Below are 20,167 nucleotides of genomic sequence, written 5' to 3' on the forward strand. Positions count from 1 at the left end.
TCTAAATTGTCACTGAAATCATAGATATATTGAGTATTAGTGTATCTTCAATTTAATCTGCCTTCAAATTAAAGGGGATATATAGAATTTGATTTTCTCCAAGGTGAGAAAGTAGTGAGAAAAATAATCCAAGAGGAAGTGACTGACAGGTTTTAAATTGAGATTAAATTTATTTTAATTGTAATGTGGAACCAGGATGTGCATCCAAGAAGATATGCTGGTCATATAGTGAGAGAATTTATATTGGTCAGATTGCCCACTTATTCTGCCCATTATTCTGCAGCTATCTTCAAAATGTCAAGAGAAGTTGAAGAAGGCACCTGATGCCCTGGCTGGGTCTCACTGGGATATATTTATGGGAAAACAAAGATGAACATGACACTGGCTGAGTAAATATAAATAGAGTGGTGAGCTGTGTCTTTAGAAGGGATGTGTCCATATCAGTGAGATCACAAAAGCATCATTGTGTTCAAATATGTTTGCATCAGAAGAGGTTACTGAACCATTGGTTCAGGGTAAACTCTTTGAAACAAAAAAAGTTATTTTATTTTATTTGACATTCCTTGAGTCATGACAGAGTTGAGAGAAGTTTGAATCATCTTTAAAAAATCAAACACCACCCCCTGCTAAAAAAAGAGACCCATTGATTGGAGCAAAACATATAGAACTAATAAACATGTAAAGCTGTTATGAAAAGCTTACCACATTTTTCTCTTCTATTGCTTAGTGTGGAGTGGAAGATCAGCGACTTGTTGCTCGAACAATATTCATTGGTCAGCAGCTAGTTCCAGAACCAGAATCTTATGTCCCAGAAAAATTTTGTAATAACCGGATTGTCTCCTCCAAGGTAAGTTCATCTAATTCATTTCTGAGCTTTTTTTGTCTAGTGGGTTTAACCATGTATTTGTCTTTCTTTATGCTTTCAGGGAGAGGGGTTTGTTTCTCTTTTTTTGTATAAAATATTCCTTGATTCCTGAAATCTACAGAAAAGTTGGGAGATTCCACATTATGCAAATTTCTCTTGGTACGAAGCCTTTGCAATAATCCTGACTGAAAAAACATGCTAGATTTAAATGAATTCTACTCTCCCTCCTCTTCTGCTTTTTCTGGTTTAATCATAAGCATTCATATGATAGATACATTTTTTCTTTCTTGAATCTTATCACATTGTCCTGTTTAAAGAGGAAGGCCTATTTTGTATCCTGAGGGCAATTAGATGGCTAAGTGGATAGAGTCCTGGGCCTGGAATTAGGAAGACAACTTCCTGGGTTCAAATGTGACCTCAGATGCTAGCCACATGACCCTTGGTGAGTCACTCACCCTGTTTGCCTTAGTTTCTTCATCTGTAAAATCAGCTGGAGAAGGAAATGTCAAATTATTCCAGTATCTCTGCCAAGACAACCTCAAAAGTGATGTCACAAAGAGTTGGGCATGACCAGAAATGCCTGAACAACAATATAACAAACTTCAATTTTTGGCTCAAAGTCCCTATTGATAATTATTCTGGCTCAAATTCTTGAGTCATACTTGAAATTGTGATAGAAATGAAAGTGATATATTTGGCAAAGCTTTCTTGAGATATATCAGGAGATAGTAGGTATAATATTTACATTTTCCCAGCCTCTGACAAAGAACTGATCCTTCTCCTTGCCAAGGATAGACCCTCTACTTGTGTGTTGATCCTATCTCTTCCTGTTTTCTCTTGCAGATTGTATCCTCAATCGTCCCCCTCTTACTTGGATCTTCAGCTTCTCTCTGTCTGCCCTTTCCTTCTCTCTTGCCTTCAATCAAGGCCAAATCACTCATTCTTAAACAACTCATCATTCATTCATGTCTTACATTTTTCCTCCCTTTCTCAGCCAAACTTTTAGAAAAAAGCCATCTACACTTCCTGCCCTTGCATTTACTCTTCAACTCTTAGTAATTTGACTTCTGACCTCATCACTTATTACTTTCTCCAACGTTACCAATGATATCATAATTCCCAAATATGACTGACTTTCTCAATTCTCGTTCTTCTTGGCCATCTGCTGCAATTGACTCTGTTGATCACCCTCTCCTTGATATTCTCTCCTCTCTGGTTTTTTAGGATAGGACTTTCTTCTGGTTCTCCTCCTACCTCATCATTCACATCAAGCTCTCTCACTTACATAGCTCTTCCCCAGGGTTCTGTTCTAGTTCCTCTCCTTTTTTCTGTCTACAGTCTCTCTCTTGGAAACTCCTGTAGATTTTGTCATCTTGTCTGCAGCTAAAGAGATCCTAGACCTAGCTCTCTAGCCTGTCTCTCTCTCTCTCTCTCTCTCTCTCTCTCTCTCTCTCTCTCTCTCTCTCTCTCTCTCTCTAGCATCAGTTTCACATCACTGTTATTATTAATTAATATTATTATATGCCTATTGGACATTTCAAACCATATGTTCTTGAGAGCTCAGAAAGTCAACATATTCAAAACAAAAAATTCCTACTTAAGTACTCCCCTCTTCCAGTATTCTCCATTTCTGTGGAAGGTATTGCCATTTTTTTAGTTTCTCAGATTTTCATCCTTGGCCTTATCCTAGACTCCTTATTTTCCCTTACTCCCTATGTCTTTTTTTTTAAACCCTTACCTTCTGTCTTGGAGTTGACTCCAGAGCCGAAGAGTGGTATGGGTTAGGGAATGGGGGTCAAGTGACTTGCCCCAGGGTCACCCAGCTGGGAAGTGTCTGAGGCCAGATTTAAACCTAGGACCTCCAGTCTCTAGGCCCAGCTCTCAATCCACTGAGCTACCCAGCTGCCCACTCCCTATGTCTTATCAGTTTCCAATATCTCTCCTGATCTCCACATTCACATAGCTACCACCTTAATTAAAGCTCTTATCATCTCTTTTCTAGATTATTGCAATAACTTCTCCTCCTTGAGTCTCTCTCTAGTCCAGTAGACCCCTCACACTGTTACCAAATCATTTCCCCTAAATGTAGATTTGACCATATGATCATTTGATCATATTCAACTAACTCCAATAGCTTCCTGTTGCCTCTGGGCTAAAAATAGAAACTCCTGTTTGTCTTTTAAAGCCCAAACAACCTGGCCCAAACCTTCTTATACTCTGGAATCTAGCTGGATAAATTTCCTCTCCTTCCCTCATGCAGCACTTCATCTCTCAGCTCCAAGCCAATGCAGAGGACATATAATTTGCTTAGAATGCATTCCTTTCTTATCTCTGGCTCAGAATCTCGCTCTTTCTATAAGGTCCTACTTAAATGCATCTTATACATGAAGCTTTTCTTGGTCCTCCCAGTTTTTGGTGTCCTCCTTCCTAAATAGTACCTTTTGTTTAATTTCTTTGTATATATTTGCATTTATTCACTTTATGTTTATGCTCTCTATATTTTTATATATACTTATCTTCTCTATTAAAATGTAAGTGTCTTGATTGCAGGGATTGTTTCTTCCTAGTTCTTGTCTGCCCAGAGCTTACCACAATATTTGACTTAATAACTATGCAGCCCCATTGAGATTAATTGATTGGTTGATGTGGTAACTCATATCACGAAGAGGGCCTGAAATGACATTTAAAAACTTAATAGATGGGGGTAGCTGGGTAGCTCAGTGGATTGAGAGCTGGGCCTAGAGACGGGAGGTCCTAGATTCAAATTTGGCCTCAGACATTTCCCACCTGGGTGACCCTAGGCAAGTCACTTGACCCCCATTGCCTAGCCCATACCACTCTTCTGCCTTGGAGCCAATACACAGTATTGACTCCAAGAGGGAAGGTAAGGGTTAAAAAAGAAACCTGAAAAACAAACAAATAAATAAAAGCTTAATAGATAAAGCATTGTGGGAGGAAACTTTCCAATTAATGATACTATTGATCCTTTTGAGTTTTATTTTTAGTTCATCCTCAATTCCCAATATATCTTTGATCCCTCTTCCCTATCTAACAAGCCATTCTTTGTAACAGATTCAAAACAAAAGAGAAAAATCAGCAAAATCATTCAGCATGTCAACTCTGTCTGAAAGCATACATGATATTCCACTCTCTGATAGTCCCTTACCTCTTCAAAGAGGGGGGTAGGAAGATATATTTGATCAATTCTTTTTTGGGTCCAGTCTTAGTCATTATAACTATATATCATTCTGTTATGTTTTTATTTCTTCTTATTTACATTGTTGTAATCATTGTGTAGATTATTTTTATTGCTTCTGCTTAATTTAATCTTATATCAGTTCATATAAGTCTGTTCATGGTTTTTTGAATTCTTCATAATCATTATTTCTCTTAGAGTGGCAATGTCTAATTATATTTCTATACTATAATTTGTTTAACCATTCCCCTAATTGATGGGCATGCACTTTGTTTCCAGTTCTTTGCTACTTAACAAATGCTGCTATGAATAATTTGGTGTCTCTGGGACCTTTTTTTCTGTAATCTCTAGTAATCTCTGTAATCTAAAAATTTACAATTACAATCTAAATTACAATCTAAAAATTTACAATTAAAAAAAATCTAAAAAATTACACCACCAGAGCGGGTAGATTAATTCATTGCTCCACTAATAATGTAATAGTATGCCTGTTTTTACACAGCCTTTCCAAAACTGACTTTGCCTTCTATGCTATTTTTGCCAATTTGTTGGGTATGAGGGAAAATCTTAGTTGTTGAGATTTACATCTTACTATCAGTGATTTGGAATATTCTTTTATATAGTTATTAACAGTGTACAGTTCTTTTAGAAATTGTTTGTTAATATCCTTTGACCACTTATCCATTGGGAAATGGCTCCTAGTCTTATATATCTATATTAAGTCCCTCTATACCCTGATTATCTAACTATTACCAATGAAATTAGATGCAAAGCTTTTTTTCTCACTAGAATGTTTTTGAAAAATACCCATCTAGTTCGCAAATCATCATATTTGTACCACTAGGTTGTAGAGGATCCTCCTATTTCCACCCAAGACATCCCTCTTAGTGTCATTCCTGGCATCTTTTTAAATACAGTTCTGACATGTAAAACCCAGTGGAATTGTGTGTTGGCTATAGGAGGGGGGTGGGAGGAGGGGAGTGAAAGAACATGAATCTTGTAACCATGGAAAAATATTCTAAATTAATTCAATAAATACAAATTTCCAAATTAAAAAAATAAAATACAGTTCCATTTCTTGCCCCCTCCATCCTTCATACCCCAACATATCCAGGGAGATATTGCAGGGCTGGGTATTCAAGGTAGGTTTAAGGCTTACTTTGCTGAGTGTTGGGAGGTGAAATATTGTAATGAGATATATTTGCATTATTCCTTTTTGCAAAACAAGATTTTTGCATGACTTCACATGTATAATTGATATCATTGCTTGCCTTCTCAATGACTGGGGGAGGAGCAAAAGGAAGGGAGGGAATTAGAAACTTAACATTTTGAAAAAAATGAATGTTACAAATAAAAAGAGTGGAAGAAGACCTGAATTAAAGAAATAGTAAAAGCACATTTTACTGCCAGAACATTCTGATTTCTATAGCAAAGAGGGATTGATTTTGTAATCATTTAAGTAGCAGCCTGGTGTGCCTGGTGGAGGACTGACCTTGGAGGCAGGAATACCAGATTCTAATCCCACCTGAGGCCTACTAACTGTGAGACCTGGGACAAGTCACTTACCTCTCAGTGTCCCAGACAACTTCATTGGGGGGAGATTCCCAGCTGGGAATTACCTATTATGATGAAATCATAGGTACAGACTTAAAAAAAAATGTCTTGTGTAGCAGAGACTTTAAAGACCGTGGCAGTGTTGTCACATCTTTGTCTGCAGCTACTACCAGTGCTGTTTTCTGTTTGCAAAGGCTCCCATATGTCATGGTGGGGAAGAGACTTGCCTGGAAGTTTGAAAGGTTTTTTAGAGACAGTCCAGTAGTGGGCAGTGGCTGAGAGGCAGTGTAGTACATTTGAGAAAGTGGTGAACCTAATGTCTGGAAACGAATCCTACCTCAGGCACTTATCATGTCATTCTGGACTTGTACTTAAGTTTCCTCATCAGTAAAATGAGGGGATTGGACAAATGGCTTCTAAGCTCCCATCCCATTCTAGATCCCGGATGTGATGTGTGACCCTGGGCCTCAGTTTCATCCTGTGTACAATGAGGGCTTTGGGAATGTCTGACCACTTTGTCATGTCATATCCATGGTCCTCAGTTTCCTCCTTTGTACACTGAGGGAATTGGACTAGATGGCTTATGAAGTTTCTTCTTGTTCTAAATCTATATTCCTGAGATTCTATGCTTTCTGAGGACTCTCTTAGGTCAGTATTAAATGACTCATTTTCAGAAGTTTGACCATGAGGAAATGAATTCTTTGGCCATGGTGAAATGATCAAGTAATATAACTTATGTAAAGCACTTTGCAAACCTAAAAACTATATAAAAGCTGTTAGTCTTATTCTTAGATCATCTTCAATGATAACAGAAACAACTATGAAATATTAAAACACTGAATGGCTCCTGCTCAGAACACTTTTGCATTGATGGTGGCATAGAGTGCTAAGAATCACAGATCATCTACAAATACTAGTATAACTGTTGGCAGACTCCCTGTGCAATCTTGGCCCCTTGACCAGTAAGTTGATCCATCCATCCACATGAGGAATTAAACCCCATCCATATTGACATTCTCAGTGTAAATGTAATCAGAGGAATCAATAAACTTGGTATCGGAATTAATCTCATCAGTCATTTAAAGGCTATAAGAGGTGGCATTTCCTGAGATACTTGGTCAACTGACTTTGCCAAGTTCATGTTGAATGTAAGCCAACTGAGCATCATGGACAGAAGTGTAGTGTAGCAGATGGCACTAATAATATCCATGGCAGAGGATGAAAAAGTAAAGATATGCTTTACAGAACTTGCCATGGCTCTCCAAGTAAAGTCATTGTTTTCTTTGATCCTAGTTAACTTTAGGATGAGGCATGGAGGAGTAAAAAACCAACTCTATGCTTTTTGATTTCACAAGTCATAATAAAAACTCTTTGGAACCGTATACAGAGTCTAAAGCATGAATCTGTAAAAAGTTTTTTCCTTGATGTTTTTTTTTTAACATCACGAAAGTCATACCCTCCTGCCCTATTGAGTTCTCCCCTATAAAAAGAAAACTTAAGTAAAATTGCCCAGTAGAGTGATTGACTCTGAGAGTATATGCTTCGTTCCACACCTATTGTCCTCCACCTCTCTGCCAAGAGGAAAGAAAGTGTTTCAACATCTGGTTTCTGGAACCAAAATTGATCATTACATTTTGCACCAGATTTTAGCTGCCTTCTAGTGTTGTTTTAATTTACATTATTGTACAATGATGAAGCCTGCTACCCACTTCGTGTCAGAGGTGATGATAGATTCAAGGAGTACAATGAGACATAGATTTCTGGCCACTGCCAATACAGGAATTTGTTCTGCTTGCTTCTGAATATTTGTTATGAGGGTTTCTTTTTTTTTTTTCATTTGGCAATGGGGACAGGGGCGGAGGTAGGAGAGAGAGAAAACATTTTTGGTCATTACAATTTTTAAAAAATTATTTACATTGTGGACAACTAGATGGCTCAGTGAATTGAGAGCCAGTCCTAGGGACAGGAGGTCCTGGGTTCAAATGTGGCCCCAGACACTTCCTATCTGTATGACTGGACAAATTGCTTAACCCCCATTACCTAGCCCTTACCACTCTTCACCCGTGAAACTGGTGTATAGCATTCATTCTAAGACAGAAAGTAAGGCTTTAAAAAAATTATATTATCATGGGGGGTGGAGCTAAGATGGCCTAGGAGTAGCAGGAATGCTTGGAATCTCCAAACAATACAAAGCTTCTCAAAAGGACAGAATTTAAAATTAGATGAGTAAAGGGGTACTCCCATGGGGCACAGCCTTAAAAGTTGGCAGTGTTTGGGGATTTCCACGCTATGAGGGGGCAAAAACACACTTATTAAAGCTTGAACTGATCACTCCTCCCCTACACCACCTACTGTGCTAGAGTCAGAGCAAGGATCAAGGCAATATCTAAATTCTCCAGGGCTGGCAGAGATTTATCCCTAAGGGCAGTGCCAGGCCTTGTAGTGATACTTGGGGCCTGAGGCTGAAGAGCCCAGAACCTAGGCAGCAGAGCACGGAGGTTGGGCAGAAGCAGGCAGGCCACAGAAGAGGCAGCAGGGACTGGAAAAATAGCCTCAGGACAAAATGCTTTAAAGCTCACTGCACAAAGAACTGGCAGCCCTCCTCACTCAGGCTTCTGGCTGGGAAAGGAAGATAATCCTGAGACAGAAGCTAAGACAGCAATGTCCATCAACATGCAGGAACTACAATCCACAAGTAGCAAAAGAAATACGCAGCAAAAAAAAGCTTTTGACCCTAGATAATTTCTGTGGAGAAAAAGAGCAAAATGACAGAAGCAACAGCAGAGAGTGAAAAACAAGCAAATACACCCAAATTTAAAAAAAAAAAAAAGGTTGGTCACAAGCTGTTGAGGAACTCAAAAAGGAGTTCAAGAACCAAGAAAGAAAGATAGAAGAAAAATGGGAAGAAAAGTGGGAAAAAGAAATGCAAGTAATTAAAAAAAGAAAATAACAGTTTAAAAGACAAAATTTTCTGCATAGAAAAAGAAACACAGAAATCAAATTAAGAAATAAGCAAATTGGAGACCAGAATTACCCTGCTGGAAGCCATGAAGGAAAATCAAAAGATCATACATAGCTGAAAACTAGTCTTTAAAAGCTAGAATTGGGCAAGTGGAAGCTAATGATCTCACATGACAGTAAGAATTAATAAAAATTATTTGTATTATCCTGGTCATTATAATAAATTATTCTGCTTGTTCTGTTCTGTATCCATTTTTAGAAGCCTTCTCATATTTCACTGTTTTCCTCAGTAAGATCACACCAGATAACAACAGAAGGAACAAAATTAGCTATATCTCATTAGACAAGAAACAAGTGGTTACTGATAGATAGGATCATTTCCATAGCAGCTGTCTGTGTGCAGTCAGACCATCAGCTGTGGAGAACAAAGGTCAAGATCAATACCAAATTAGAAGAAAGTTTTAAGATGGAAAGATACTTTTGATAATTATAACAGCTCCAACCAAACCCATTTTCAACTAGTTGCTGACTGAAAAATAGAAATTAATAAAAGTAAAGATGTTGACTATAGTGATCACTCCCTCATAAAGAAATTTAAGCAATCTAAAATCATTGCCAAAGGACCCCAGAGGCCTCCTTGGACAACAGATACCTGATCTCCTTGTCAAGCAGAGAGAAGTGGAAGCCAAGAGTAACAGAGCTGTGATGTCAATCAGTACATGAGGCCTTGTGGGCTGCAGATTAACTTAGTTTTGAAATATAATCTTATCCACGTTTTATTATATTTTATTTATTTTGTCAAATATTTCCCAATTATATTTCAATCTGGTTGAGGCTGCACTCGAGCGTTTCTGGCTGATTTGGCTGGGTAATGTGCTTGACACTTTTGGTTTGGGGTACTTGCTTATTTGCAAAACATTGTGAAGGAAGGTGAAGGGAAATTCAGCAGCCTTAGACTACAGCAAAAAGAAGGGGTAAAAAAATCAGGCTTATAATTGGGCTCGGCTTTTTTTTTTTGCTGGAAGGTCAAGGTTAATGAATGTGAGTGGAACTGCTCCACAAACATTGGAACATTGCTGGAGTGACCAACTCTTGTCCTTGATTATAGTGGAAGAGTCGAGGTCATTTGAAATGGGTGAAGGCACTAACAACTAGAAGGATCTGGATTAGTTTTCTGAGCTAAGCCATTAGACAGTCAGTAAGTAGTAGTAGTAATTGCTAGTTTAGTCAGTCAGCAAACATATAATAAGCACTTATTTTGTGCCTTCCACTAGGTGCTAAATTTTGGGGATATATAAAAAACAACAGTTCCTTCCCTCAAGGAGCTTAAAATCTGGGGAAGACAACATAAAATTGAAGTTGAAAAGGAAGTGAGAATAGAACAGGATGGAGAAGTCCAAAAGAATAGGTGGAGAATGAGAAAGAAAGAAGGATCAAGAAGCTAAAGACCCAAAGGATTAGGAAGAAGAAAGGAGGGAAAACATTCCAGGCACAGCCTGCATAGCCTGTGGGACTGTGGTGGGTTTGTGGATTATCAGAAATTATTTCCCTTGGTTGAGCAATGGGTTCAGGATTCTCTTCTAACAAGATGTCTTCCCATGTTAAGATCAAGAAAGATTCCATGAAAAATATCAAAAAATGAGCTAATTGTCCTTTGATCTTTTGAGAAGCTATGTCAAGTAAAGCATAAAACATGGAAAGTTTCCCTTCAGAGATGTTTTCCAGTATAATGGAAGATGTCAGTCTTTTGTAGCATGGGATAGTAGATTAAGTGCACGTAATTTGAAGTCAGGAAGACCTGGGTTCAAATCCCACTGTAGATACTTACTAGCTTGTGTGCACCTTGAACAAATCATGTGATCTTTCTGAATCTCTAGTTATTTCTTTGAAAGATGGGGATAATTATAACACCTAAATTCCAGAGTTCTTTTGAAGATCTAATAAGACAATTTTTTAAAGCATGTTGTCAACCTTAGGGCACTTATATCAATTTTAGCTGTTATTATTATCATGTCCTCCACTGGGTCCAAATGGAAGAGTGATTTACTAAATACTAAAGTTTTCCACACATTCCTGATTGTGGCTAACACTGGGCTGATTGCCCTGGAATACTTCAGGGGCTCTTCATTGAGGTCCATGGCTATGCAAAATCAAGAAAAAACAAGTATAAAGATTGTATCTTTCTCATATAGTAACAAGCAAATTAGTGGGCCACCATATTGAATTAGGACACCAATGCCTCCATCTTGGACAGGCAGTGAAGATAGGAAATGAGGTTGATACAGAGGGAATAGGAGGAGGAAAGTGGCTTGGATGTTATCTGGACGCTTGGCTGCGAGTTATTTTCTGCTGCCAAAACATGAGTCAACATTGGTATTTTCCCATTAATATTAATGGATATGAGTAATTTTTAAAAAGTGGTTTTCCTAAAATGCAAGTCTAGAAATGCTCCCTCCCTCCCCTCCTCTCCTCCTCCACTCCAGGACTCCTCATTACCTCTAGGTAAGCCAATTGTAATTTCACAACTTGGTCTTTCCCTGTTTACAGCATCCTTCCTTCTTGGCACTCTAGAGGATCCAGCCATACAGGATCTTATATGCTGTTCCTTGTACAGGATATTCCATCTACAGATGCTGGTTTTTCACTGGCTTTCTCCCATTTCTGAAATCCGATGTTTCCTCACTCTGCAGACTAGCTTCCCAGACTTCCTTCAAGACTCATTCCAAATCCTGCCTGAGAATTAGAGCTTGCTGGAGGTCTTTTCCAGGTCCTATCTTGCTTCCCTTTCCCACTTCCCCAGTCTTCTTTCTGAAATTACCTTCCATTTACACTATATATACCCTGCATACATAGAGCTGTTTGCATGTTATCTTTCCCATTAGAATATAAGACAAATGAGAGAGACTAAACAGAGGGTCTGTGTTTTTTGCCTTTCTATCAATAGAACTTTAGCACAATGCCTGACACATTGAAAGGCTAATTGAAATACTGTGATTGTAGAAGTCACATACAAATTTAAAGGACAATGGACAAAAATGTGTGATGGGTTTATCAGTCTTCAGGAAAACTCCAGTGATGAATCCTGCATGAGAAGTGGCACCAGAGACATGATGAATGTTCTTGACCCCAGCAAAGGCAATGGGACAGTCTTGGACAAAGACGAGATAACAGACTGACAGCCCAAGCACCATACAGCTATCTGTGAAATAATAAGACTGAGAGGAAGAGTCCCCCTGGGTGTTGGGTTTGTGAATGGATGTGACTAGGAATTAGACAGGATGAGAAGACAAGCCAAAAAGATGTTATTATACCTGTCCAAAAGTGACTAACAACGGGATAATTCATTTTGACTGTGCCTAAAGGTTTTGTGGGGAGGAATCTATTACTTATTTGACTATATTTGTTGATAATTAAATTTGTGATAAAAGAATTTTTAAAAATGGCTAGCACTCAGTTCCCAGAGACTTTAGACTGTAGAATCTAAAAGCCAGTCTCACTACATTTAAAGATCTTCCCTCTGTTTCCTCCTGCCCCATCTTTTTTTGTGGGGGTATTGTGAAATTTGAGATGTTTCTGTGATAACTAATCTTTTCCCTGAGTGTTTTATGGACATGATGGCTAGATTCTATATGACTGTTGACCAAAAGTTTTGATAATCATTTGATTACTGTCTAGATTGTTTTCACCTTCTCAGTATCTGAAATGATACAGAGCTATTCTTTTTCTTTACATTTTGGAATAAGTTAGAATTTCTGTCCACCATCAGTTTTTTTTTGGTAAGTGAAAGTAGATACAATGAAGTGTGGTTTCTTTGATTATTAGCTCGTGTGAGTGTGTGTGTGTGTGTGTGTGTCTTTTTGATAATTTCTGCTTTACAGTATAGTTTGAGTTTGTTCTTCCTTTTTTATCATTTCCCTCAAATTTGCAGACCTTTTTCTTCCAAATGAATTTTATTATTTATAGTTCCATAAAATCATCAGTGGCTTAATATAACACTAAATATGTGAATTAACTTAGGTAGTATTGTCAGTTTTATTATATTGGTGAAACCCAAACATGAGCAATGAGTTTAGTCCAACTATTTAGCTACTTCTTTATTTGCAGTTGTTGTATTTATATAAATATGGAATGTGCTGTGATAGACTAATTTCCACATTTTTTTGCATTTTGTAATTACTTATTTATTTTTAAATCTTTACCTTCTGTTGTAATATCAATTCTAAGGCAGAAGAGAGGCAAGGGCTAGGCAGTCGGCTTAAGTGATTTACCTAGGATCACATAGCTAGGAAGTATCTGAGGGCAGATTTTAACCCAGGTCCTCCAGACTCCCTGTCTGTGTGCTACCTAGTTGTTCCAGTAGTTATTTTGAAATGGGATTTCCTTTCCTATTGTGCAACAGAGTTGTCAGACAATATATTTCCTATGGGATGTTGAGCCTGCACCCTCAAGTAAGCATGTGGCATTTTGCAATGATGCAGCAATTACTTCTTCCCCAGTGTCTCATGACAGAAAGATCACCTAGAGTTTGCTGCACCCAAGCCCTTTCATTATTGTTGAGATACATATTTCCCCAAAGTGGCCAGGATACAGAATTATTATTCCATGGGTTGAACTCCAATCTCACATCCATTGCACTCTTCCAATGTCAAATATTTGCTAAATTTGACAAAGAAACTGAGGTACAGTTGACCCATTTGTCCATTTCTCTAGTTATAGAAAGTTTTCCAGATAAGTGCTTCAGTGAAAAATGAATCAACATCTTCCAAATTCCTCTCTTCTTTCAATCTTTAATTAGCAACATTTAAGTATGGGACTCTCTGTCAGGGATGATAAAAGAATGGTCTTTTCTCCAGCCAGTAGCATGGCGGCTGTTCCAACATGGCAGCTAGAGAATGGGTTCAGCTAGAAAAATTGAACCTGGGCATTGGGGCATCTGTTTCATTCCCTAAGCACAGGTAAACAAACAGTGATCCTGAGACAGACATTTCTGCAAGCAAAAAAGTGTTTCATGGGCATGCCCTTCTTGGGGAAGATTACCATGAACAAAAGGAACTCAGACCTTTGCCTGGCTTGGAATAAGGTCTTGGCTTTGAAGGGAACATGTAGAACTAAGGATTTTGTTATTGGTATATGGAAATGCTATTGATTTTTTGGTTTTATTTTGTATCATTTATGCAAGTGTTTAAAATTTATATTTTTATTTTTTAAAAGGAGATTAATCTGCCAGTTAAGCAATCCCTCTATTATATGAAACAGGCAGCTGAGAAATAGAAGGAAGTAAGCATTTCTATTGTACATTTTAGTCAGTGATGTCAATAAATGCTTAATGACTTAAAATGGAAATATGCTTTTAAATTTAATTTGCATTATTAACATTTTTCTCCATTACTTTCTCTAGATACCCCCAAAATAAATCACTTCCTCATCTGAAAGGTTTACTGATTTTCAAAGTATAAATTCTCACACTGAAAATGGATCAACTGACTTTCCTGAGCTGACTCCATTGCACCCTGGTTTTAGGAAACCAGGAGAACCAGAGGGACTTGGTGCATTGACACATTGTGTGGGAGTAAAACACAAGATTTGGGATTAGGGTACCTGGCTTCTAGCCTTACCTCTACCACTTACCATGTGACCTTCAACTTCTTTGAGCCTTAAGCTTTTCTTCTGTAAAATGGGGATAGTTGTAACAAATGAGGGTTAAAAAATGAGTCATCGAGGAGTAGTTGATAGAGAACAAGCTTCAGAATTAGGAAGGCTTTAGTTCAAGTACCATCTCAGATACCTAATGCTGGTAACCCTAGGCAGATCACTTAGCCTCTCAGTTGTCTGTGGTTCTTTAGGAGATGCTAATGTCCATTGGAAGAAGGAATTTGCTTATTGACTGTTTTCTATACTAATCAAATCACAAATCTGGTGCTAAAAAAGAGAATTTGAAAAAGAATGAGAAAATTCGTTCTTTTAAAAAACTCTTACCTTTTATTTTAGAATCCATACTAACTAAGTATTGGTTCCAAGGCAGAAGGGTGGTAAGGGTTAGGCAAATGAAGTTAAATGACTTGCCCAGGGTCAAACAGCTGGGAAGTATGTGAGGCTATATTTGAACCCAGGACCTCCTGTCTTCAGGCCTAGCTCTCTATTCATTGAGCCTCTTAGCTGCCCTGAAATTCTCTTTTTAATATCTTTTCTTCTATAAAACATGAGTCCTTAACCATTTTTTGTGGGTTTTGGACCCCTTTGGGAGTCTGTTAATGTCAACCAAAAGTCCAAATTTCATGTCCTTAATGACCATTTCCATGTCAGCATACCGCTCTTTCAAGGTACAACTCAGGTATTCCCTTCCATTAACAGAAAGCTATTCCTAATCTCCTCAGTCATTAGAGCTTGCTTGTTTTCCAATTATCTTTGCAGACAATTGTGAAAACGTTGTATCCCCTGTAAACCTGTTGATGGCAGGAAAGAGTTACCATTTTGCCTTTGTATCCCCAGGACCTGACATACAGGGCACATAGTAGGTTCTTAATGTGAGTTTACCGAAGTGGATTTATTACATGAAAAAACATACTTATAGCAGGAGCTTAATAAATCAACAGACATTTATTAAGTGCCTACTTTTTGCTAACACTGTGCTAGGTCCCTGGGTTACCAAAAGAAAGAATGTAACAATCTCTGCTCGAGCCTCAATTCTACTAGGGCAGACAACACATAGATATAGAAGTATATAGAGAATAAATATGAATAAATAATGGTAGTTAGGGGAGGACACTGGCTGGTCTTTATATGGAAAGTGTTGCTTAAACCATTGAATGAATCATTGAATAAATACATTTCTCTCTATAGAAATTGTTGCTTTGAGCAGTTGAATGAATTAGTGAATGAATACGTTTCTCTAGTACTTCCAAGTGTATCCAGTCCCTTTCACATCTATTATGTGTAATAGTGTGGAAGAGGGCCATATTTCCCTCTTACAGAATTCCTGAGTAAATTGGGAGTCTCTATTGGTAGAGCTCAGTGTTGGGACCCATTCAGTATAGACGAGCACTTTCATACCCTGAGCTGCCAGTTCCATGAACTGGCTGCCCTTTCCCTCCCATTGATCGCCCTTTTTCTCTTTGTTTTTTGGAGTTTTTGTGTGTGTTTTTTTGTTTTGCTTTTGGTCCAGAGCCACTAATTAAAGCAATAGATATTTTAAATAAAGCAGACTCTGTTCTTTACCTTTTGACTTAATGGAAAGCATTGATTTCTTTTCCCTATTTCATTCAGTGATTTAAAAAATTGGTATCCTTTTTGTTTATTCACAAATACCACCAGTGATGTCACTGTAACTTTGGGAATAGGGCTTGTTAATGCAGAGAACACTGAAGGATAAACACTTTGACCTACTTAAAATTTTTTTATTTTTTTATTTGCTTATAAAATCTTTGTCTTTTTTTCCTCCCCTGAAACACAAGTAATTTCCTTAGAAAAACTTGCCATCAGCTGTCTGAACTCCTCTGATGGGCTCTACCGAGGCCTCTGGAAATCACCAGAATTTTGCAGCTAGTACAGAAACTTGGAAAATAGCCCCTCCCTAGTAGAGAAAGAACTTGGTATACCATGTTAAGAACTCTAGCTCCCATTTCTGCTCCCCAGCTCTCCTGGAAAGAAGGGTGTCTGAAGGTCAGGTGCACCTCTCAGGTGTGGAAGGACAGGGACATCAGGTGATCCATACCTTCTCAGTGTCTTGGATCAAAATCTTCAGAATAAAAGTATGCAAATGAGGTTTTACTTAGGCCTCATTCTCCTTGCTTATACAGAAAATACTTGTAGATAAATGGGAAAAATTCCACTGTGAGATATCTATCTTTTGCTGATTTCTAGGTGGGAAAGTGACAAATCTTGTCATCCTTGACCTTGGTAATAGAAATGAATTGTTGTACACCTGTTGATTGTTGCACACCTGTTGTGCATCTACACAGTCATCTAATGGGTGCAGTAGGTTAGCCAAGTGGGTCCAAGTGCCTGTACTCTCCTTGATAGTAGCATCCCTTCCAGTGATGTAGATTGCAAGCCATCCTCATCTATGTATTCTGTGGGACTCTTGTCCCTTAAGTTCTCCCCAGTGAGCTGGGGGCCTTCCTCAGGTTCTCTTGATGTCATTGCAGGGATTAAGTTCCCTGTGCCTTTAAATAAACAACTTTCCATTATTTACATTTTCTTATAGTTCCTTGCAGTGCCCATGACCATGCATTAGAATTGTTTACATCATTTCCCTCTCCTCCCCCAACCATTTTTAGTGTTTCAACAGGAAATGTCTTTATTGGATACATATAATTACTATTTTAAAGACTTTCTCTAAATGAAATAAAATCGGAGAATCATAGTCTTGAAATTGAAGGGAGGTTTAGAGGTATACCTAACTTAACTTTTTGACAGTATATATCAGTGATGGCAAATGTTTCAGAGATGGAGTGTCAGGCCACACCCCCACCCTCCTGACCAAGTGCTATGTACAACCCCCCAAACTCCCAGTGCTGGGCATGTCCTGCCTCCCCCATACCCAACAGAGGGGAGGGAGGAAGCTCTCCCATTGGGCTACTGGATAGGAATGTCCTTAGTGAGTGTAGAGAGGGGGAGGGGAGTGGCCTGAGCACTGTGCTCCCCTCCAGCTCTGCAGCTTGTGAGTCTCCCACCTTATCCCTTATGTGATCTCATTGGGCTGCTGGGCAGAGGGGTGGGGGATGTGAAAAAATGTCATCAAGTGCATGAAGTTGGGGTAGGGAGCAGCTCTGTCCCAGGCCCTCTACCTTGCTAGTAATGAATTCAGGGTGGGGGGAAGGGCAGTCGTGTGCCCATAGAGAACATTCTCTGTGCCATCTTTGGCAGTCATGCTCTAGGTTTGCCATCACTGGTATATGTGGTGGAAATGGTTAGGCCATTGTTGCTTGAATCTTCTAATGATAGGGAAGTTCTCTGCTTTATGAAGCATCCATTCCATTATTGAAAGGCTTTTATGGATAGAATTTTTTTCTAATATTCAGTGCAACTTCTCTCCCTGAACTCTCTATCCATTAATCCTCAGTGTTTATTAGTGTTTTCATGGATTTAAATAATTTCAATGCGTCAGGCATCTTAGATAGTGCCTTTTGTGGATCTGCTACATTCTCTTCTGGGTTTTAGGGACCCAAAACCAGGAGCAAAACAGTCTCTGTCCTCAGAGAGCTTATATTCTTCAGTGAGCCAAATGATATCCTGTCTATGTACCATGTTATTTTGGAGGGGGATGGAGAGCAGTAACTCATGGGAGCGTCATGTAGGAATTGGTCCTTAAGCTGAGCCTTGAAGGGAGAGAGGAATTCCAAAAAGCAGGGGCTTAGGAGGAACAGCATTCTAGGCACTGGGGACAGCCTGTTCAAAGGCATGGAATGGGAGATGCAATTTTGTCTATAAGGGACAGCAAGCAGGCCTGTTTATTTGGAAGCTAGAGTTCATGAGTTGGAGTGATGTGAAATCAATCTTGAAAGATAGGCTAAATTGGACGGGACTTTAAATGCTAAGTAGAGTATTTTATATTTGTCCCAGAGTTAATAGGGATCCCCTGAAGATTCTTGATCTGGGAGTGACATGGATCAAGCCTGTGCACTCTGTTTGGAAGATGGATCAGATGAGAGAGAGAGAATGAAGAAAGACCAATAACAAACAGGGTGCAGTAGTTTAGATTAGAGGTGACTACAGTTGTGACTGTGTGAGGGGGGGGAAAGGTGATGAATATGAGTTATGATGGATATAGAAATATCAAGATTTGGAAACTGATAGGATCTGGGAGATGAGGGAACTGGGGTTTATGAACTCACCCAGGTGAATGGAGGGACAGGGGTGTCTTCCTAGGTTTGTACAACTCTTTTATTTTATAGTTTTGGAAACTAAAGCCCTCTTCCCCTCAAGTTTCTTGAAACCAGCTTATTTTGGTTATAATTTAATTGCCCATGCTACATGATAGATCTTTTAGGTGGTATATTTCATTTTTTTCAATTATGTACATCTTTACATGTTTTGTGCTTGTTCCATATTCAATGACAGCATTGGTGGCAAACTTGCTCTATGTGCTCTTGAATGGACATTAATTTTCTGGAATCCATCTCTTAAAAACTTGCCTTAATTTGATACATTCAGAACATAAATATCATTTATTTTTTCTGATACTTTCTTGGATGTCTCATTCATTTCATTGATCATTAGAATTGAATAGACTCTGTTAAATTGTGAACTCCCTGAGAGTAGGGACTCTTTGATTTTTTTTATTTCTAGTACTTAGCAGAGTGTCCATCATGTAGTAGGTGCCTTATAAATATTTATTGACTGCCTATTAAAACTAGAATGGGCTTAGAGATCATATTTTCTTTCAATTTCATTTTGCAGAGGAGCAATCTAAGGCTCAAGAGTAAGAAGTCTTGCCTAAAGTCACATTCATTGAAAGAATTAAACTTTTGCCTTCATATCTGAATAAGTATTTCCATAGTTCTCAGTGATTTGGGGGCCTAACAGCAATTAATGGAGATTAAGAAAGATTACTAAAAAAACTTAATTCACAAAATAAGGAAAATTGAATGATGAGGTATGTGTAACTCAAAATGATTTTGGTTCAATTTAAAAATAAAAAAGAAAAAGGATTTTAAAAATCCTATTCTATCTAATATAGATGGAAAATCCACAAGTCAGAACCCACAAGTGTTGGAGGCCCATTTGGTACAGTGGAAAGTGTACTGGATTTGAAAATCAGAGGATCTGAATTCAAATCCTAAGTCTTCTATTTTCTAGCAGCATGACCCTGGGCATGACACTTTTCTGTTCTGGGCTTCAATTTCTTCCTCTATGAAATGAGAGGGCTAAAAGGGAGGAAGAAAACAAGCATTTAAGTGCCTACTGTGTGCCAGGCAATGAAGACAAATTTTCTCATTTGATCCTATTATCTCTTTCTGACAGTTGCGGAAACAGAGGCAGACAGGGGCTAAATGACTTGCCCTTGCTAACATCACTAGTACATATCTCGGGCAGGATCTGAATTTGGGTCTTCCTTATCAGGCCTATGACTTTTTCCATACCTAGCATCTAGGACCAGGTATTCCATTTCTAAGATTCCCCTCAAGCTCTTCTCTGTAATCTGGTGTCTTCATGTCAAACTGGACATGAACAGATTTTATTAAAATAGTCAGAATTGTTTCCCTTTAAATAAAAAAAAAGGTTTTCTCATTTGTATGTGAATGCCAGTTATCAGTCAAACAAGTATTTTTTGAACGTTATTTTCCCTGGTGCTCTGTACTGTGGGCATGTCAGAGCAGAATAGAACTACAAGACAATGGTCCCTGTCCATGCCATTGAAATGGAGAGAAAAGAAAGATTCACGTGATACAGCTTAAGAACAAGCCAGCAGTGATTGTCCTGCTGCACTTGTTTGATTCTGGCATGTCCTTCCCAGCAGCCTTTGTTCATTTTCATTACCAGGATCAAGAGCAAGCAATTAGAGAACAAGACATTGTGGAAAAAGGAGTGCTAATCATGTAGTTTATAGTAAGTTCAAGATGTTCTAGGAAGGAGAGAGAACTGAGAGTTTG

At 38.4% G+C, this 20,167-nt stretch overlaps 1 protein-coding gene across 4 annotated transcripts in view; it reads left to right on the forward strand.

Moving 5' to 3' along the window:
- ATP11C (ATPase phospholipid transporting 11C) overlaps window positions 1-20,167 on the forward strand; it is a 244,675-nt gene that overhangs the window by 92,319 nt on the left and 132,189 nt on the right. For all 4 annotated transcript variants that reach the window (XR_008914630.1, XM_056809271.1, XM_056809273.1 and 1 more), the window contains one exon: window positions 728-847. Coding sequence is in view for 3 of the 4 variants with exons in the window: in XM_056809271.1 (XP_056665249.1) it covers window positions 728-847 (120 nt within the window). In the remaining variant the exon portion in view is untranslated. The remainder of the gene's footprint in view (window positions 1-727; window positions 848-20,167) is intronic.

This window comes from Monodelphis domestica, chromosome X (assembly GCF_027887165.1).
Source record: "Monodelphis domestica isolate mMonDom1 chromosome X, mMonDom1.pri, whole genome shotgun sequence".
NCBI lineage: Eukaryota > Metazoa > Chordata > Mammalia > Didelphimorphia > Didelphidae > Monodelphis > Monodelphis domestica.